At 35.9% G+C, this 19,951-nt stretch overlaps 2 protein-coding genes across 4 annotated transcripts; both read right to left on the bottom strand.

Annotated features, from left to right (window-relative positions):
• Positions 1-5,894: 5,894 nt before the first annotated feature.
• LOC141633075 (uncharacterized) lies at positions 5,895-13,978 on the bottom strand. 3 transcript variants are annotated; one of them, XM_074445560.1, is made up of 8 exons: positions 13,782-13,978; positions 8,104-8,399; positions 7,873-8,000; positions 7,557-7,775; positions 7,359-7,451; positions 7,160-7,266; positions 6,613-7,067; positions 5,895-6,220 (listed from the first exon to the last, which is right to left on the bottom strand). In XM_074445560.1, exons 3-7 carry the CDS (start codon positions 7,912-7,914, stop codon positions 6,839-6,841), a joined length of 690 nt encoding a protein of 229 aa, XP_074301661.1. In that variant the 5' UTR covers positions 7,915-8,000; positions 8,104-8,399; positions 13,782-13,978; the 3' UTR covers positions 5,895-6,220; positions 6,613-6,838. The 3 variants fall into 3 exon arrangements, with proteins under 3 accessions (XP_074301661.1, XP_074301660.1, XP_074301659.1); XM_074445559.1 differs by lacking the exons at positions 5,895-6,220; positions 6,613-7,067; positions 7,160-7,266; ... (2 more) ...; positions 7,873-8,000; positions 8,104-8,399 and adding exons at positions 8,406-9,546; positions 9,640-9,697; XM_074445558.1 differs by lacking the exons at positions 5,895-6,220; positions 6,613-7,067; positions 7,160-7,266; ... (2 more) ...; positions 7,873-8,000; positions 8,104-8,399 and adding an exon at positions 8,406-9,697.
• LOC141632293 (uncharacterized) lies at positions 10,924-12,510 on the bottom strand. Its single transcript, XM_074444852.1, has one exon. The coding sequence runs from the start codon at positions 12,508-12,510 to the stop codon at positions 10,924-10,926; it is 1,587 nt and encodes a 528-aa protein (XP_074300953.1).
• Positions 13,979-19,951: the final 5,973 nt, after the last annotated feature.

Here is a 19,951-nt window from a genome sequence, read left to right as displayed (position 1 = left end):
CTATTGGTCGCCATTTCCGTCGCTATTTTGGCGACTACTCACTCAGCCGTCACCATTTTAGCGACTGAAATCCGTCGCCCGAGTAAATTTAGGCGACTAACAGTTGCGACCACCACTTGGCGACTGAAAGTAGCCGCCCGAGCACTTTTAGCGACTATTTTCTGTCGCGTAAGTCAGTCGCCCGAGAGCAGATTTCTTGTAGTGTTTGTTGCATGCATGCTATGTAGGTCGTAGTTTAGGTGAGTGACTGTTTCTCTTTCTCTCATTCACATATAATTCACCCTTTGCTTCATGAGAGAAGAGTGATCACGTGAGAGTCCGATTTTGTTGGTCTTGCAAGGTCGATAGGCTGGCTTGATTTCTGAACAACTTATAACTCGTTTGCGTATTGACTGCTGTAACTGTAACTGTTGATTTTTGTTGCATTAAATTGGTTCAAGTAGACAACTTAAGCTAGCTCTGAGTTTTCATTTCCATTCCATTATTTTGCATTTAGTTTACTCGAGGACGAGTAAAGGTTCGGTTTGGGGAGATTTGATACGTGCATTTTGTATAGTCTTTTTAGTCTATTTTTGCACGTATTTCCATATACTTTTGTACTGTTTATATTGCATTTTGCCCAGAATTGGCTACTTTGGTTCGTCTTGTCTATTTTACAGGAATGAACGTAAAAGTAGTGGAATCGTACCATTTTCGTCCTATTTTGAATGCGTTTTGAGAAGACGGGATTTTCAAAGTGGGATATTGCATTGGGATGCGTGAAGGAACGGTCTACAAAGCAGTTGGCTACGAGTTGGAACTGTTTCAAAGGATGAACACTCGATCGAGGACATTTATTAGTCGATCGAGTGGTTTTATTGGCTGAGGTGGTCGATCGAGCAGTCTATTTTACTCGATCAACAATGCTGGAAATAGAGGTTACTCGATCGAGCAGTATTTCTACTCGATCAAGTGGATTTCTTGAAAAAGTACTCGATCGAGCTGTTTCAAACTGTTCGATCGAGTGGTTTGGTATCTGACGGGCCATAATTAGTCCGTGTTACCTATTTTAGTTTATGGACTTCGCTAATTTCTATTTAAACGCATAATAATTAGGTCATTAGGATCTATCTTTCATCTATCATTTGACACTGCTCTTTAACGCCACTCTATTCTTTTTCTCTTTTCCCAAAAACTTTTATTGTAACTTTTACTTTCGGGGTTATTTAGCTTGGATCTAGTGTTATTTACGCCGGAATTCTCGCGATTGTAATCTCTTTCTCTTCCTTAATCTTAATCTTTCATTCATTTGTTTTAATTACTTGTTTTGTTGCCTATAATTTCTGCCCTAATCTCTTTTATGCGATTTAATTATTATTTCAATATGTTTGCCATTAGTTCATTCATAATTATTAGTCTTGACAATATTAATAATATGAGTAGCTAATTTAATTCATGTTGGGATTAGGGGATCTACGGTAGAATTGTGACGATGTAGCGAATAGGTTAGATGAATTATTTGTGAGACTCTGTCCCCAAGGCAAATTAACTAAATCACCGACTTAGTTGAGTGCACGCTTCTAAGTTACCCTTTAATCTGGTTAAATTTAATCCTGGATCGGATGATTGGACTAAATAGACCTGCTATGAACAGTAGACTACCCTGACGAGGACGGAAGTTAAGTTAGTGGAAATCTAGGATAGAAAGTGGACCGGAAGGACCTTTCTATATTCGTCTCACAGTAATTTATCTAAGCTATTTACAGTTGAGTCGCTAGACTGCCGTAGTGAACCGAAATTCCGACATGTCCCCTCTTTATTGTTCACCTTATTCTTATTTTCTGCCTTTATTGCTCTTATTTATTACTCCTCTCTTAAAGCCTAATTAGTTTAGAAAACCAAATTTACAAACCCCCACTTGTGACCAAAGAGACGAACCTTTTACAGATATCTTGCCTCCCTGTGGAGATCGACTTGACTTCCCTAGCTATATAGTTAGTTTAGTTAGTTATTTTTTATAGGTATACGACAGCCCTGTCAGCGTGATGTCAAGAAAGTCTCATGGCTGTCATGAGTCGAACATGCATGTTGGTTAATTTGTATAACTCTTGGAGGTATTTATATAATTTTGTATACTATTTCAAGCCGCCTTAGAAAGATAGGGTACCATGATTATAATTTTGTTCCATAATTGGTGTGATCATATAACAAGGTAATAGACGACACGGCTGCTAGTTGGTAATGGTATATCCTGTGGTGTGATACACGTTTTAATTGGTTTTACGTTTATACGAGTCAAGTTGTGTAATGTCAAAAAGTATATTGTGTCATCATGAGTCAAGGTTTGCTTTGCAGTTCGTACGTAATGTCAATATGGTATAATATGTAATCGGTTTGAGGGACAGGAAAGTTGTTTGATGGTGAACTTCGGGGACGAAGTTCCTTTTAAGAGGGGAAGATTAATGTCGCAAAAGGAAAATGACGTAATTATAACAATTTTACAGTATTTTCGTGATATTTTATAGTATCTCCATGACATTTAAAGTGTGTTGAATATTTTCTTGGATAATTCTATTGTGGTTATTATGTAATTGAGTAAGAGTTATACTTGTTGAATAGAATAGCATGTCGTAATACTTCATTTTCAATTAATTATTCGTTATGTTGTCGTGAGAAGTAGATGTTATTAGCGGTAGTAGAGTTGTTATCAGTAGAGTTGTGTTATGTGGCTAAAGTGATAGAGTGGAATGAATCGTGTATCGTTGTGAATCAATGGTAGGACCGTTGTTTTGTATGTTTTGTAATTGGTAATCGTTGACAAGTAATGGATGAAAGTATAGTATGATAGTTGTGTTGGTGTGCGTTTGAATAATATTATGTAGTAAGTGCAAGTAATAGTCGAGTTAGTCGTTTTGGTGGTTAGTATGTGTTCAGTGATTCAAAAGAAAGTTGGTGATTCGCTGAGAGTCGTGTTGTGTATTGTGTGCTAAGGTGGATGATGATGATGTCTGATGAGCATACATAGTGGGATGATGTTCTTAAACGATAATGTTGACCTGTGTCGGGTAAACGTTGGTGATGACCTTGGTTTTGTTGTCATGTGTCGCGGGGGAGGATGAGTCGAACATCGGCGACGAAGTTTTTTTTAAGGGGGGAAGACTGTAATACCCGTCCTTTTAGGGACCCGTTGACTGACCTTAGACACTGATCTTGACCTTGGGAAATGTTGCGGGCGATGTCTTGTGACGGTGTGAGCTTTGGTTTGTGTGGGACTCGATCTAGCTGAGGCTACTCGATCGAGTAGCTTAGGAGCTCGATCGAGTAGGGGTCACTCGATCGAGTAAGTCAGTTACTCGATCGAGTAACGGGTTTGCAGCGGGGAATTATAAATCGTGTTTCGTGAAACCTCAATTCATTTCCGCATTTCATTTCCTAAACCTAGATGCCGTCGCTCTCTTTCTCCTTCACCATAACCCTTGTCTTGAGGTCCTTGGGATGCTTACATCATGGGGATGGGATGCTTGAGTTGGGTAGCGTTCTTGACGCCGGATTGCTATGCATAGGTATGTTATCGTCATCATCACCGTCATTGTTGTTTCAGTTAGGGTTGTAGTGATAGTGATAGATGGTTGTACTGTTTGTTTAGGTGTATTGCTTGGTTGATTGGTATCATCTGATCGGACGCGGTATCGTTGCGGTGCACTAGAGGTAGGTTCGCCTACTCAGTACTGTTGGTTGTCTAGAGTGTCTTTGATGTGGTTTGGTTGATTAGTGTCGGTATGGTTGGTTGATTGTGATAATCAGTTGGTGTTGTGTTGTTTTGATTGTCGTTGTTGTGGTGCAGCTGATTGTGATTGTTTGTCTATGGTTCTCGAGGTGCGTCCTCGGCTGAGTGGAGTCACTTGCGGGAGTGGCTTCACGCCCGTAGTTCGCCCTCCGTGGAACCCGCCACGGGAGGGGATGTGCACATTAATGGACATGGGTTTATCGTTCGGTATGATGAGCGGGGCTTTGGTGGGAACGGCTGCGGTCCCCCACGGGCAGGGCTGGTCCAGTGGACAGTCGTGACGGTGATTGTTTGGAGGAGATGTGTGGTGTGTGTGTGTGTGTGTGTGTGTGTGTGTGTGTGTGTGTTGTTGTTGTTGTGTTTGTGTTGTGCCTGTGGTTATATGTTGTTCCATTAGTTGCTGACCTTGTGTGGTTTTGTTTTGTTGTTTGTTTCTGTTGTGTCTGCCGTGATCCACTATGGTGAGCAGTCAGTCTTAGCAGGTTGTGATCTGGATGATAGCTGGGTGCATGGCGGGATGAGTCTATCACGAGTCACGACAGAAGTAGTTCACGTAGCTGATAGTGTTTTGGGTTGTACCTTTTATATACCTTTAGTTTTGTTGATCACTTGTAAATTTATTTAATTGTTCTTTTATCGATATTTGATTATTACCGTCCTCGGGCAACCGAGTTGGTAACGCCCTTATATGCTAGGGAAGGTCTTGTTAAGGCTCCTTGGTATATGGGGCTGTTACAATGCAATCGCTATTATTAAGTCAGTTTAATTCAATTATCGTGGCCTATACTCGTCTTAACCCGGTCGGTGATAATCCTAGTTTATGCGAGACTAATTAATCAATTTTGATCAGTAATTAATCAACTAGAAGTAATATGATAATTAAACAACAATACATGAATCCAATTTTCATTTCATCCGGGAAAAGCCATCTTTTTCTCAACAATGTCTTTGTCATTTGATCCAATCAATTCATAAGTTAACAATCAATTCATAAGTAACCCCTTTTCTAACAAGTTAGATCCCCTTTCACCCTAAATAAAAGATTAAGCTACTCATACTAATAACAATAACAACAATAACAATAATAAGAAACATGATTAGAAGCATAAGAGATGAACAAGTAATTGAAATAATAATTGAAGAAAGATTAGAACAATACCGTAATGAAGAACAATATATCCTATGCGAATAATAAATAAAACTAAACTAAAAGTATTCTAAGAGAGTTTTAGAGTAATTCTACTGAAACTACCGAAAAATAATACGTAAATAAACTAGGGTACAACTATAGGTATTTATAATAAAATGTAACTGACTTAAGGAAAATTGCGGAAATTATAGAACTGGGTGGTTCCTCGATCGAGCCTAGCTTTACTCGATCGAGTCACCAACTTCCTCGATTGAGCCCATGCTCAATTGATCGAGGAATCACTCTGTTTCTGCTCCTTCTTTATGTTGTCTTCTTAACTTCTCTTCCTTTATTCTTATGGATTCCCGTGCCATATTTCGTGTATTCCTCCATGCCTACTCCCCGATGCCCATTTCATTTCTTTGCTCCTCAAATGCATCATTCTTACATCACACATCAAAAAGCAGAAGTATCAACGTTCTAACATAAAAGGCATGTAAATGATATAATTTAGCACAAAAACCGAATCAAAAGCAACTAAGGGGAAGAATAAACACTAGAAGAAAAACATCTTTGGGCAACAAAATTTATCGTCGCACAAAACAGCATTTTCGTCGCCCATCCTCTTGTGCAACGAAATTGGACTCGTCACGGCTTCGTCGCCCTAGGGTCGACGCCCTTTACATCATGTGCAACGAGAACAATATTTGTCGCCCTTTATCCACTTTGTGCAACAAGTGCACTTTGTTGCCCATAGTACTTTTGGTGCGACGAAGTTCTCTTTGTTACCCCTAATCTCAGTTTTGGCGTCGACCTATGTCGTTGCACTTAGGAGGTTTTACTGCTACAAATTGTCCTTGTTGCACAAAATCGGAACTATGTGCAACAATATTTTCGTTGCCCTTTTTAAATTGATTATGGAAATCAAAACTATTTGATCGCCTAATCCCATCAAAACCAAAATAATATTGCAATATGATTATCTTTGTGAAGAAACAATTTTCATAAAAGAAATCTAATATTAATAAGCCTAATAAAATATGTATGCTTCTTATACATTTCTTATCCACCCAAAAGAAATTGAAAGAACCTTAAATTAAGGCTTAAGGAGTTACAAACTTTACGCCAATGCACTACACTTCATTAAAAACGATCACATCTACGAACTAAACTTCAACAAAAAAAGATCTTAATGCTTGGGTAGTAAACCAAAATATGTACTCCAAATATGTCAACGCAACTTCCAACAACGCGACTTTGCCCAAAAAGTATGTGAAAGATCCATGAAGCGTTTGCATGACACCATTACGTTTTAGCCCCTACTCCTGTAATGTAAAACGCAAAATATTACATTTGAAGCTATTAATATTCAGAGTCATACGTTTGTTTTAGACATCTACAACATAAGGTTTGATTAGTAACATGTGACCACATAATTCAAACTCCTATGTATCCACCAACAAATCCAATGATCAAGCCACAATCCACGAACATTCATTAAAGTATAAGGAAGGAAGCTTAGTGAGAAGGCCTTGAAACATTGTAACATATAACATAACCTAATTAAGCTTGTTTTTACAGGGCATTATGTATTAATGTATTATTGGACATTTGGTAATAATGTCCAACAATTGAATAAGGTCAATCTCTCTCTATATATATACTACTTACGTAATTTTTTAATCTGAGTAAAAAAAAACAGCAGAACACGTCATACCTCATTTCATCAAACATTTTTTGCATATCATCTCTAAGTTTTTTCTCACGTTCAATTGCGTCTTGGTTCATTTTAGAGACGGATGCTTTGAGCTCCTCATTTGATGATTTCAGCTCCTCGTTTGATGCTCTAAGATCATTATTGGAGGCCTTAAGTGTCTCTATCTCAGTCTCACGTAATGCAGCAGCATCTTTCAGTTGCTGAATTTCAGAAGAGAGTTCCACCCTTACTTCATTAATGACTCCTTCGCCTCCACCTTTCTTTGGCGGTCGTGCTCCACATAGCCAGATTTATGATTTAAAACCTTCATATAGGCATCTTTCACATTAAGTGTATCCTCACCACACTTCTCAATTTCAGCTTCATGTAGCCTTTTCAATTCTTCAAAATGCTTCTCATGATTTGGTCCAAAACCACTTGGTCCCCAAGGATTATTTTCATCAGTGCTTTTATGCCTAATGCATGAAAGTGACAAAGTGTTAATGAGTTGCATCATTTTAATCAACGAGAGAATAATTTCGTAAAGCAGCAGTGTAAAAAAATGTACTTCTTAGTCTTCTCAAATAATCTAATATACAAAGGTTCTTGTTGTGTATCAAGGGACTCAGATTCCCCTTCAAGATCTTGAGTTGGAATACTAGATGGCTCATTAATCTGCAAAAAATGTACTATTCAATACATCTTTAACTTATTCGTATAGTGGTAATATAAAACCTCAATTTACACTAGAAAATTAAATCGAATACCATGTCATAGAAAATTCTTGCTGTGGACCTTGAACCATTGGCTGGTACGTCTAATTGCTTCATTTTATTGTCAGTGTTCGTCTTGCTTCTTTTCTGCAATTCAGAGGCAAGTTAATTCAATTTAATTAAATATCAAATAATCATTACAAGTTCAATTTTCAGATGAGTCTACCAAAAAACAAACTTATAATACATTACCTTTTGCTTATCACTACCCCAATATTCGAAAACTAACCAATCCCATTCATCTTTATCTAGTGTCAATGGTCTACTATCTTTTGCTTGTGCTAATTTTTTGCCTCTAAAGTGATTTTCTTTGAGACGATATCGCCATTGTCTATATAAAGTTGAGCATTGGAAGCTCAAAGAATCAATCACAGGCTGACCATCAACTTTTTCAGGTAAGTTGTACTTTGCCTACAATATTTGAAAAACCATATAAAAAAAGGTACATAAATGAATATAAAATATGCCCGGATTCATTTGAGCCAAATTACCGATTCAACTTACTTACCATAATTTTGGAATACAGTTGGTCTTTCTTTTCCGGATTCATTTGAGCCAAATTACCGATTCAACTTACTTACCATAATTTTGGAATACAGTTGGTCTTTCTTTTCCGGATTCATTTGAGCCCAATTCCTACCAACAAAAAAATTGATTTATGCAATTAAGATGTATACATATATATGCACACTGTATTTATGTATTACTAGTACACTAAATAATTAAATATGTAACTTACTCAGTATTTAAGGGACAAATGTCTTCAACCCAATTGCTACAATCACAGATGAATTGAGCTGCCTTTTCACCAACAACGCGCCGGACAGAATCCATGAATGTTACTGTAATCTTCTCTTCCGGATTTCTCGCCCTTCTCGAAGCATATTTTAAACCTCTAGTTGGCCCACGCCTTTTGCGGCCAGGAAATAAGCTTCGAAGCTCTGCCTGATCCGCCCTTCGTTGCTCACGGTAGGTCAACTTGGGAATCTCGCTTGCTTGTTGAGTGTGTTGCTGAGACGACATTCTAGCCTTTGGCTGCATACAGGAAGTATATCACAAGTGTATAACATAAAGTTACATAATCACAATGATATTACAATGCCACTGTCTAATCATAAAAGAGAGAAGAAGCACAAAGTTTAACACAATAGATTACAAAAAAATCTACATTGCGCCTTCGATCTATCCGGCCACAAGAATTTAAACTTAATCAGCAATGTCATTTCAAATAGTACTAAAAAACGAACACAATCCTTAAGTCAGCCATGTATATACATGCTGCACTTAAAGGCACTAACTTTAATAAAAAAAACATAGAATGAAAAAAAAAAGGTTCTTAATAAATTATAGCACTTTCCTTTTGCCAACACAATTATTCTTCAGAACTATCACTCTTATAGTTGGCATCTTCCAGACTATCGTCAAGCTCTGGTAAGCTAGAGCTAGAATCTGAATCCATGTCTGATAACTCCTCATCCTCTTCTTCATCCTCTTCTACTTCATCATCAATGATAAAACCATCTCCAGTTATATCCTCCGCAACCACTAGATTTGCTTCAACATCATTTCTAACCAAGGAAATTTCACTATCAACCAACTCTAGTACATCATTATCTCTATGGTTCAGAGTCTCTACGGCCACATGATTCCATAATGACTCATTAACTTCAATATCTTCATCGTTTGGAAAATCAAAGTAGTTGCGCGGATTCGTCTTTATAACATATCTCCATTGTGGTTGATTGTGAGCAGCCACATAGAAAACTTGCTCAATTTGAGAAGCTAAGGCAAATGGCTCATTTGTTTTCAGCATACGGGTAACATTGACGAGTACGGCCCCAAACTTATCCTTTCTAATTCTTCTTCCCTCATCGTATACATCAAACCACCTGCATTTAAACAACACAATCGAAGGGCTTGTTCGGTTTTTTAAGGCCCCGTACTCCAATATAATAACCTCGTCTAAAACCCCATAGAAATCTTTTTCTCCACTTTCCACGTCCCCCTTGACAATGACGCCGCTATTTTGGGTTTTTCGACTTCTTTGACGTCTCTTAGTGTGAAACCTAAAGCCATTGATGACATAACCTTCATATGTGACCACAGTTTTCATTGGCCCCTGCCCTAAACATAGTAACTCTTCAGTGACTCTATCATCTCGTTCTCTGGCGAGCTTTGTTACCTTTTGTTCATCGAAAACCATAATGAGCAAACTAGAGTTAAGTGCTGAAAGTGTATTTTGGGAGGTGGGGAGGAGAAGTATATGTGCACTTACTCTATCTTCAAACCACTTGCAAAGGTCAATGTGTGAGCTAGTATCATTTTCATACTCACTGAAAATGAAAAATGTAAAACTATTTAATATCATTCAAACACAAATATATAATCCATTTACAAATCCAGTATTACTTGATAAAAGGTTGTGCTTCATCAGAATTTTTCAAAACATAAAGGTGAGCTTCCCTCCATTCATCTATTGTCAATTTCCTTACATTTGTCCTACCCAGTGGCTTTCCTAATCTTGAGAATACAGACAAATTATGGGGTTGTGGTTGCACAATATCTTCATTTCTATCTAGTTGGTTAAATTGTGTCGCAATCTTAGTCATATATCTTGAGCAAAAAGTCAAACACTCATATTCAATGTACCCATTAGCAATGGACCCTTCCGGGTAAGCTTTATTACGTACATATGACTTATATGTCCGCATCGCCCTAATAAATAAAAAGAAAAGAATAATGGTCAATATATAATACCGCACACTTTTGTATCTGATAACTACACCGAATAAATATAGTGCACAATTTTACCTTTCAAAGCGATACATCCAACGATAGTGCACAGGCCCTTCGCTTCTGTAGCCAAGTGTATCGGAAGATGTATCATCACATCAAAAAATGCAGGAATGAAAATACGCTCCAACTTGCATAAAGTAACAGCTATGTTTTCTTCCATTTGCTTCAACTCGCTCACCTTTAAGGTCTTAGCTGTTAATTGCTTGAAAAACAAACCAAACTCCCTTAAAGGTTCTAAGAGCTCTTCATCTAAGACACCTTGTAATGATGGGGTAAGCAAATCTTGTATGAAAACATGAAAATCATGTGATTTCATACCAAGTATCTTTCCATCATCTACGGAGGAACACCGTGAAATATTTGATGAATATGCATTAGGGGAAGCTATTTTTGACAAAAAGGTCACTATTTTCCTCCTTTCAGTTAATGTCAAGTTGTAAGGTGGAGGGGGAATTTCATATTTATTATCTCCTACTTTCTTTGCCTGAAGTTGATCATGCATCTTCATGACTCCTAAATCAAGACGAGCTTTTAAGGAGTCCTTATTCTTTCCGGGTATGTCAAGTAGTGTGCCTAATATACTCTCACAAACATTTTTCTCCACGTGCATTACATCTAAATTGTGTCTAAGTAAAAGATGTTTCCAATATGGCAATTGGAAAAAAATACTTATTTTCTTCCATTGGTGCACTATATACCTTTCCCCTTTCTTACGTTTTTTCTTGTTATTCTTTCCAAACTCCACATTTGAGTATCCACTTAGCTACTCTAACACATCATGTCCCGTAAGTAGATTAGAAGGGGGACGCCTTTCCATTTTCCTACCAAAAGAGCAACTCCTATTAAACCTCCATTTGTGATCAAGTTTTAGAAATCTTCGATGATCCATATAGCACCATTTGCGACCATGGGGCAATCTTTTAGATTCTGTGTCCTTGTGACAACATGGGCATGCAAGGTTTCCTTTGGTGCTCCAACCAGACAAATTAGCGTAAGCTGGAAAGTCATTTATTGTCCACAACAATACTGCGCGCATACTAAAAGACATTTTCGTATGAGCATCAAAAGTTTGTACACCAATATCCCATAATTCCTTAAGTTCATCTATTAGAGGTTGCAAAAATACATCAATATCATTTCCAAGGGCTTTAGGACCCGGAATTAACAAAGATAGCATAATGTTGTCACTTTTCATACACATCCAGGGAGGTAAGTTGTATGGAACTACCATCACTGGCCATATGCTATATCTACAACTCATTCCTCCCGGATTAAATCCATCAGTTGCTAAACCCAAGCGAACATTACGTGCATCAGCTGCAAAGTCTGGGAATCGCTTATCTAAATCTTTCCATGCTTCCGAATCAGATGGGTGTCTCATTATTTCATTATCATCATCATTACGACGCCTATCTTTATGCCAATGGATATAAACTGCTAATTTTGAAGAGATAAACATCCTTTGCAACCTTGGAATCAGGGGAAAATGGAGTAAGACCAACTGGGGTATACGAGTTCTCCTCCGGACATTTTCGTCACTAGAAAATTCATCACCACCTTGCACAACTTTCTCTTTCCATCTAGGGGATAAGCATCGAGGGCATTTTTCTTCGTTCGCAAACTCTTTGCGAAAGAGAACACAATGGTTAATACAAGCATCAATCTTAACATAATCTAACCCAAGTGCTTTCTTATACTTTTTGGCTTCATAAGAACTTTCTGGAAAAATTTTGTCATAATTAAAAGCCCGGTGTAATGCCCTCAATAGCATTGAAAAAGAACTATCAGACCACTTATTTGAAACTTTGATATGTAATAAAGAAATAATGAACTCAAATCTCTTGTATGTTTGACACCCAGGATACAACATAGCCTCCATATCTTCCACTAACTTTAGCAAGACCTCAGGAGTATCATCATTAAGTGAAGTTGGCCCAACCCCCATGGTTTCCTCTTCACCATCGACAATTCCAGAATTGGTTGAGTTCCATAAATTTGTTGCATCATATACTAATGGACCCATGTCATCAAATGCAAGTTCATCATCCTCACTACCTAAAGTCTCCCCTACATTTTCATCTTCACTATTATCATTTAACTCTTCACTTTCTCCATGACTAACCCATGGGTTATAACTAGAATCAATACCATAAACTAGTAAGTGACACTGCATTGTTTTTCGATTTTGGGCCAAACCCAATCTACAATTCAAACAAGGACATTTCAACGCCGTTTCAACATTCTTATCTCTATAAGCAAACTCTAAAAACTCGTCGACACCTGCTTTATACTCCGGTTTTCGCCTATCCTTTACACCATTGTGATTCATCCAACTTCTATCTCTATTCATTCTTAAGCATCCAAGAGAAAGCAAGGCATTAACAAATAAATTATATATATGATATAAAGTCACCGCTTTACAAAAATAAGTAACCAGAGAAAAATTCGACAACAATTACTCTTTTACTCTCTCATATTAATATATTACGTAGGAGACAACATTTAGCTATTGCAAAATAGCTTTTTTTGTCATTATAACATTTAAGACCACACAAGTTTTTATTTAAGACATTTTTAACTTAAGACAACTCTTACAATGAATTATAATAAAGTTGGAAATGAAAAATGGTTGTGAGACGTCTTAAGTAAAACTTACTCAACTATAGTATTGAGAATTATACATATAAGAACCAATACAAAAGCAAACTCTATCAAACGAATTAATTTAGTCTAGACTGAGTTGAATCAAATTCTTTAGAAAATTAACTAAGGAAAACAGAAAGGCACAATTTATCAAAGAAACCCAGTTTTATAAGCTCTCTAATGAAAAGCAAGACGATAGTTTTGATAAGGTAAAAATCCAAAGCAGACAACTAGACATGAACTTGTAGCCTGTTACCCTTTCATCTTATTGTAGAGATGTCAACTCTTCATTTTATCCATAGTGGGACGACACTCACCTGTAAAGCTTTTAGATCGTTCACCAATTTACCATCAAGCAGGCACTGGTTTGATTGTCTAGTACTGCCAAAGTATTATATTTACCATCATGATCTTCTTGTTTATTCATCCATATAATTTTGTTTAAGTTTGTTTATTTTGCGCATCCGAAAAGCTGTGACCAAGCTTGTAATTCCGTCTCCTCTTTCATTTTAGAAAAGAAAAAGACTTCTGAAAGGTTGAAAAATCCTCGGCTTTTCGCTTGCAATTATCAAAAATTGAAAAACGACATATCCAAAACATCACTACACCATGTTTATTCACATATTAAAATCCACAATTGCTCAATCCCATTAATAAAAGAATAACAAATTAATGAATAATAAAAGAAAGGGACAAAATTAATTGATAATAACAAATTAAGGGATATCAGATGAATGAATCAAGTAACAACTAACAAAAAAAAGCAGCGTCAACAAATACACACCCATAATCTGACAAGTAAGGGAAGCAATTAACTTAAATGACTCATCTTTACTCTTAAAAAACCGTAAAACACAAAGTTCCCCATTAAAAACAAACCTTATTCAAACTCACAATTCACTAATAATTACTCTAACCCAGAATTTATAACAGTCATATTAAATTTGGGAACAAAGATAACAAATGTGATGAACTCACCTGCTTAGTTGATGCCAAGACAGAGCTTAAATTCACCGCAAATGCTCGGATTATCGTCAAAAAGTAGGATCAAAGTGAAAAATTAGGGTTTTTATTTTAAGACTGGTGGTAAAATGATTTGTCAACCCAATTTTTAGGTTTGTGGTGGGAATTAAGAGTTGGTTCTCATTTAGTTTATTTTTAGGGGAAATACTAGTTTAGACCCGTGCAAAATTGCACGGGTATATATAAATGAACATGTGATAAAGATGGCTGTTGGAATAAAAATTTCATAAGGGTATTGCTCTTTCACATACGCATTTTACTCTTTCACATACGCAAATTACCATCTTATCCCTTTCACTTTTGTCAATTTTCTCCCTCATCTCTCATGCTACAATTATACGGAGTAGTTATTTAAGAAATCAATCACCTCTTCCCCATCACAGCCACCACCACCTTTCCCGTACTGAACACAAACCATCCGTATCACCAACCATCCTACACGCTGGCTACCCGTCCACCATAGACCGACCAGAGACACCAGCCTCTTACCACAACCAACGACCACAACCACGACTCCACCAACGAACCATCCTTTACGCAACCCTAGTCAATCTCGATACTATGCTTGCACACCACCATGACCCCGTCAACTCCCATCGCAGATCGTTCAACTTCCATGTTCTCTTAATTAGAGTTCATTCATTCAAAAAAAAATTGACAAGACAATTAAGTCTTGAATGACTATTTAATTAAAATCTCAAATTGATAAGCAATATAGAGATTGTATTGGTCATTTCATATTGAATTAGTGGCGAAAGAAATTTACCGAAAGAAATGGTGTCCTAAACAATCTGACAAGCAATTAAGTCTTAAATGACAAGTTGATTGAAATTTGCCAATTGTATTGTGCGTTATACCTTTAGCGCCTACGGCCACATGCATTTTTGTGTAATACAAAGCATAATAATGTAATTTTTTAACAAATAGAAGTAGTTGCTTGTTGAATATGAAAATTAAGATTTATAATTGAAGAATTTGAGTGAAATTGAATTAGGTTTTAGGAGAAGGAAAAAAAAAATCAAGGTTTTTTTGTTGAGGGGGAGGGTAGTGTTTGGAAACATTGTGAACAATTGTATGTGAAAGAGTAAATGTCGTATGCGAAAGAGCAACACCGTTTCATAATATAGGTAATTTTTTACTTGTTCAATAATAATTACACCGTGTGTCATTCCTTATTTAAGGGATAATATTAAAAACAATTTGTCTTACTTGTGACCGTTTTCAGCTTGTGACCTCTTATAACTCCTCTCCAACTCGCCCTCTCATTTTTCCTCCCAGTTACTCTTTATGAGAGGTCTCTTTGAAGAGACGGATTTTGTAAGTCTTCAATGAGAATAGGCAAGACTATTCTTTATTACTCCATTTTTCCAATTATTTATAAAATATCTAAAAATGAAAATGAATATGGAGGGTGTAATTATTAATTCATAGCGATTATTATAACAAAATGATAAAATAATCTTTGTGAACAACATCAAAGAGAAGAGCACTCTCAATCTCGTGTTAAGATTCTCTCCGTTACTTTTTTCTTAATTACCTAACCATTACTAATTAATGGTTAGTATTTCATTTGGGGTCAAAATAAAGGATCAGATTCATCCAGACACTTCAATACCCATCTCAATTTTTTCATATCGCACGTAAATCTAGGCCGTCCTTTTTATCTCGAAATTAAATCGTATCCATTGATAAGTAATGAAGAGGAATAGATAATAGAGAGGATCACCATTTACTTTTTCAATTAATTACTCATAACTTTCAAGCTTGTCCGTCTCCCATTGCTCCCCTATCTCCTAACTTTTCACTTTTTAATATTATAAAAATTGCCCTATGCTCAAATACATTCATCAGTGGCACAGATTTCATGTTCATTAACAAAATTTGATCTTAGTTCAAACAATAGTCAGGCATAAAAAATGGCAAATCATCAAACCTCATCATGTGTCTACCCCATTAATTTTCATGTTAGTGAGATATGGGATCCTTAAATTATACATGCAATAACGGAAAAAATAGGAATTTTTGTTACTACTACCAAAATCATTATCGGAAATTCGGGTATATCCATCGTCTTTACTGATTATTGGCAACTTTTTGTTCATGGCACAGAAAATAAATATTCATGATCGCAAGATCGTGTCCCAAAATGTACATGCAACACCAAATTCCTACCAATGCGAGTTAGATGATGAAGGTAGCACTATGCGGCAATGTATTAGTATCTGAAAAGCTCAAAGTCATCCGAGGTAGCCATGGCATCTTGGTAGTTTTGAATCATGTATCTAGCCCCACCGGTAAATGATGAAGGTAGCACTATACGACGTCCCTTGGTAGGATTGGTGCAACTGATACTTCCATTCTCTATATAAAAGGTTAAGATATTAAAAATATATTTTCAGTAACATACTTAATACAACAAATTTATATGACAACTTTAAAACTTTAGCTATGTAGTTCACAGTATAATTACCTTGATTAGTTTGTGCAATACGTTGGCGCTTAGTGTTAGTTGTTGGAGTTCCAAATTGTCTGTCACCTTTCACTTTCTTTGGTTCCATTGTTGAACGTTGTTTCAAATATGGTGTGAAGTATAATGATGATAGTCGTGACTCATGAGAGAATGATGTATGTATTTGGGTGAAATTATTTGCATATATAGGATAAGGGTAAATTTTTTTATACTTCTAAAATGGTAAAAAAAAATTCTTTTTTAAATATAAGTGTATCCCGAATATATTGTTAAATGAATCAGCTAAAAAAGTTGTTATATATGAATCAAATTAAAGTTTGTTTCAAAAGATTTTGTTAGTATAAACATTTTTTATAATTGAAATGATAAAAGAATATATTTTAGTTATGCACGTTGACAGATATTTTAGGCAAAATAGGAATTTTTGTTACTTGTGGACTGTGGTAGACTAATACGTGGGATTAGTGGGGTTGTTTTTTAAGTGGGCCCAGATGTATAGGGTTGATAAATTAGTGTTTGGGGTAGACGTCTCTTGCTTAGGCGGGAAAAAAAAGTGTTTTTGGTTTCTGTATTATTATATTGTATAGATTGGGGAGGGAATGTTTAGCGCCATTTATTTTTGGATAAGGACGATAAACATTTGTGTTTCGTGGTCCATTGGATACTTCAAAGGCAACGACTTTAATTTTCGTCGTCCATATTGTGCAATAGCGACAAATAGAGTTATTTGTTGCCCAATAAATTATTTGGGCGACGAAAACGGCTTTCGTTGCACAAAATACACTTTTTAGTGATAAAATTGACTTCGACGCCCATATTAACAATATTGTGTGACGAGAAATTAATTTGTCGCCCATACTAAACCGTTTTGTCGCCCAAAATAGTTTTTCTTGTAGTGAAATATGCATATAATTATGACTCATCAAACTCCCCCAAACCATCTCTTTGCTTGTCCTCAAGCGAAGCAACACACTATACAAAAGGCAATCATACAAATGGCGAATAAATAACTCAGAGTTAATGTTAATGCAATTAAAAATCTCAAGCTATCCATATCTATAACAAAGCGATGACCAAAGTGTACCAATAAAACAAATGCAAAGGTACGGGTAACAGAAAACGCAGCTCAAGTCTCAAGTCACCATACTATAGACAAATGCCAAATACTTTTCGATCTTGCAAGACAAATTAGTCGGATTCTCGTGGATTCACTCATGTACTCATCAGTATGTAAGGGTGAGTTATATGTGAAGATAGAAAGAAGCAAAAACACTCACTCAACTTATGAAACATGAATGCAATCTAATGTGATAGAGATTTCCCCAACTAGTATGCAATCACAATTTGTAGACAAAAGTACATGTATCAAGGACAATAAGGGTGGCAAATGGGTTAAAGGAATATAAATGGTTTGTGCCAAAGCACGTTATGGATGTGTGGAGCTAAGACGGTAATTGTAGCGCTGAACCCAAACCAAAACCAACTCTTAAAATAACAAATGAACCCAACTGAGAGAAATGATCTCAACTTTACAACACATGAGAGCGAATGAAGTGCTCTCCAAAAATGCATTAGACTCTAACGACCATCCTTTTGATCCTTGACAAAACCAAATGAAGCAATATTTTCTTTTCTTTTCAATTCTCTTTTTTCTTCGATTTTTTTCTTTCTTTCTTCTTTTTTCCTTTTTTTTTCTTTTTCTTTTGCTTCATATTTTTTTTCTTTTTCCAACACAAGGATACAACACAATTGCTAAATAATTCTACTACACCCACAATTGACAATAATAGTCCCAATCCCAACCATAGTAGTAAAATAGTCATGATAAACAAGCAACTGCGACTGTCCCGATAGGGTAGGCAAATTCTTGGATTGTAGCTTATAGGATGTAATTTAAGATTGGCTACAAGGGTTCAAACGGCTAAACAAAAGGTAATGTAAGGCTTATTTGAACGGTAAGAACCGCCTATCCATATGTACTTAGTCAAATGAAAGCAATAAAAGTATCAAGAAATCAATGTCACACTTATGCAGTTTGATATTACACATTCCACAAGGAGAAACTACACTCAAGCCTAATTGACAATGAGACCATTTTATTGATATTCCTGGCCTAGGAAGCTCTATAGACGTCAGAATTTTAAGTAGTTTACCAACATAATTGTATCAAATCTAATCAATATAAGGCATTTCAATACGGCTAAGACTCGAGTTATGAGCTTTATTTTCGTAAATAACGGGTCAAAACAATGTACATGGACAACTAAATGGGATTCAAATGCAAAAACAATGCAATTTAACATCATTGTTATCTAATTCACCAAGACTCGACTCAAAAACAAAGGAAAAACATGTTTTTGTATTTTGAATTTTTTTAATTTTTATGGATTTTTGATGTAAATGCACACAACATAAATAAAGCACACAACATAAATAAAGACTCCTCCCCCAAACCTAAATATCACAGTGTCCTCATTGTGACGCCTACAGCATAGCAATTGATACGTCTGTCGTATACCTATCAAAAATAAACTAACTAAACTAACTATATAGCTAGGAAAGTCAGGTCGATCTCCTCAGGGAGGCAAGATATCTGTAGAAATCCGTCTATTTGGTCACAAATGGGGGGTTGTTTGAATTGGTTTTCTAATTTAAAGGTTTAAAGGAAGAGAAGTAGAGAAAAAGAGCAGTAAAAGCAGGAAATGTTGGAATATGTGTCCTCCGACAATAATGCGATCACAACTGTTGATCATAATGATCACATGTTTAAGTCTCATTTTAAAGAATACAATTGAGAAGCAATATTTTACTGTCAACTGGTCCACACATATCGGTAATGATTGGCAGACTAGAGTTTGACATTCGTCGTGAGACAAAGCAGTGGTGACGATTGATCCCCTTAGGTCATACCTAAAGGGTAACACTCTTAATTGATCATTTAATTGATCGTATGACGATACGGGTCAATTAAATTACTTAAAATTGACGGACGATTTTGGAAGTAATATTTACGTGTCTCATTGTAATTTGATTAAATAAGATACGGTCTAAGTAATCGAATTGTTTTATTACTTGGATGAAATTATTGTTTAAAGAAACAATTGCATTTGTATGAATAATTTATTGTAAATACAAGATGTTGTGATTTATATTTGGTAAAATATTTTGGTACAAGTAATTATGAATTACTAAGTCGATTTTTGTATATGACGTATTTTTATTAATGCGTTGATTTTTAATATGTTAAAAATACATAACAATTTTATGTGACATATGACATGTGACATATGACAATTTGACAATTTGACAAAGATAAAATGGAGTCCATTTTATCCATATAAACCGAAATAATGGGAGGATTAGGAAAATATTAGGTTAATTATGTTAGTGGTAAGCATAATGATTTACCTAAAAACTAGCCATGCAAACCTAGTGGTCATTGTGAAGAACACTTTGTTCATGCATTGGCCCTCTTCCCTTCCCCATTCCACCCGGTTTTTGAGAGGAGAAAACCATGGGTTTTTCTCCTCATTTTACCTAATATTCACTACCTAAAAACATTTTAGATTATTCATTCATTATTCATCTAAAATTAGAGTTTTAGAAAGATAAAAATTCTTCCTTCTCTTCCTTCTCTCTAAACCGAAATAATAGA

Source organism: Silene latifolia, chromosome Y, assembly GCF_048544455.1.
Source record: "Silene latifolia isolate original U9 population chromosome Y, ASM4854445v1, whole genome shotgun sequence".
NCBI classification, from domain to species: Eukaryota; Viridiplantae; Streptophyta; class Magnoliopsida; order Caryophyllales; family Caryophyllaceae; genus Silene; species Silene latifolia.
The sequence above is the reverse complement of the archived record's forward strand: the minus strand, read 5'-3'. Positions and strand labels throughout refer to the sequence as shown.

What these genes read in the sequence shown, in the direction of transcription:
- LOC141633075 (XM_074445558.1), bottom strand. Translation starts at nt 9,567, where the DNA reads ATGGTTTTCGATGAACAAAAGGTAACAAAGCTCGCCAGAGAACGAGAT.
- LOC141632293 (XM_074444852.1), bottom strand. Translation starts at nt 12,510, where the DNA reads ATGAATAGAGATAGAAGTTGGATGAATCACAATGGTGTAAAGGATAGG.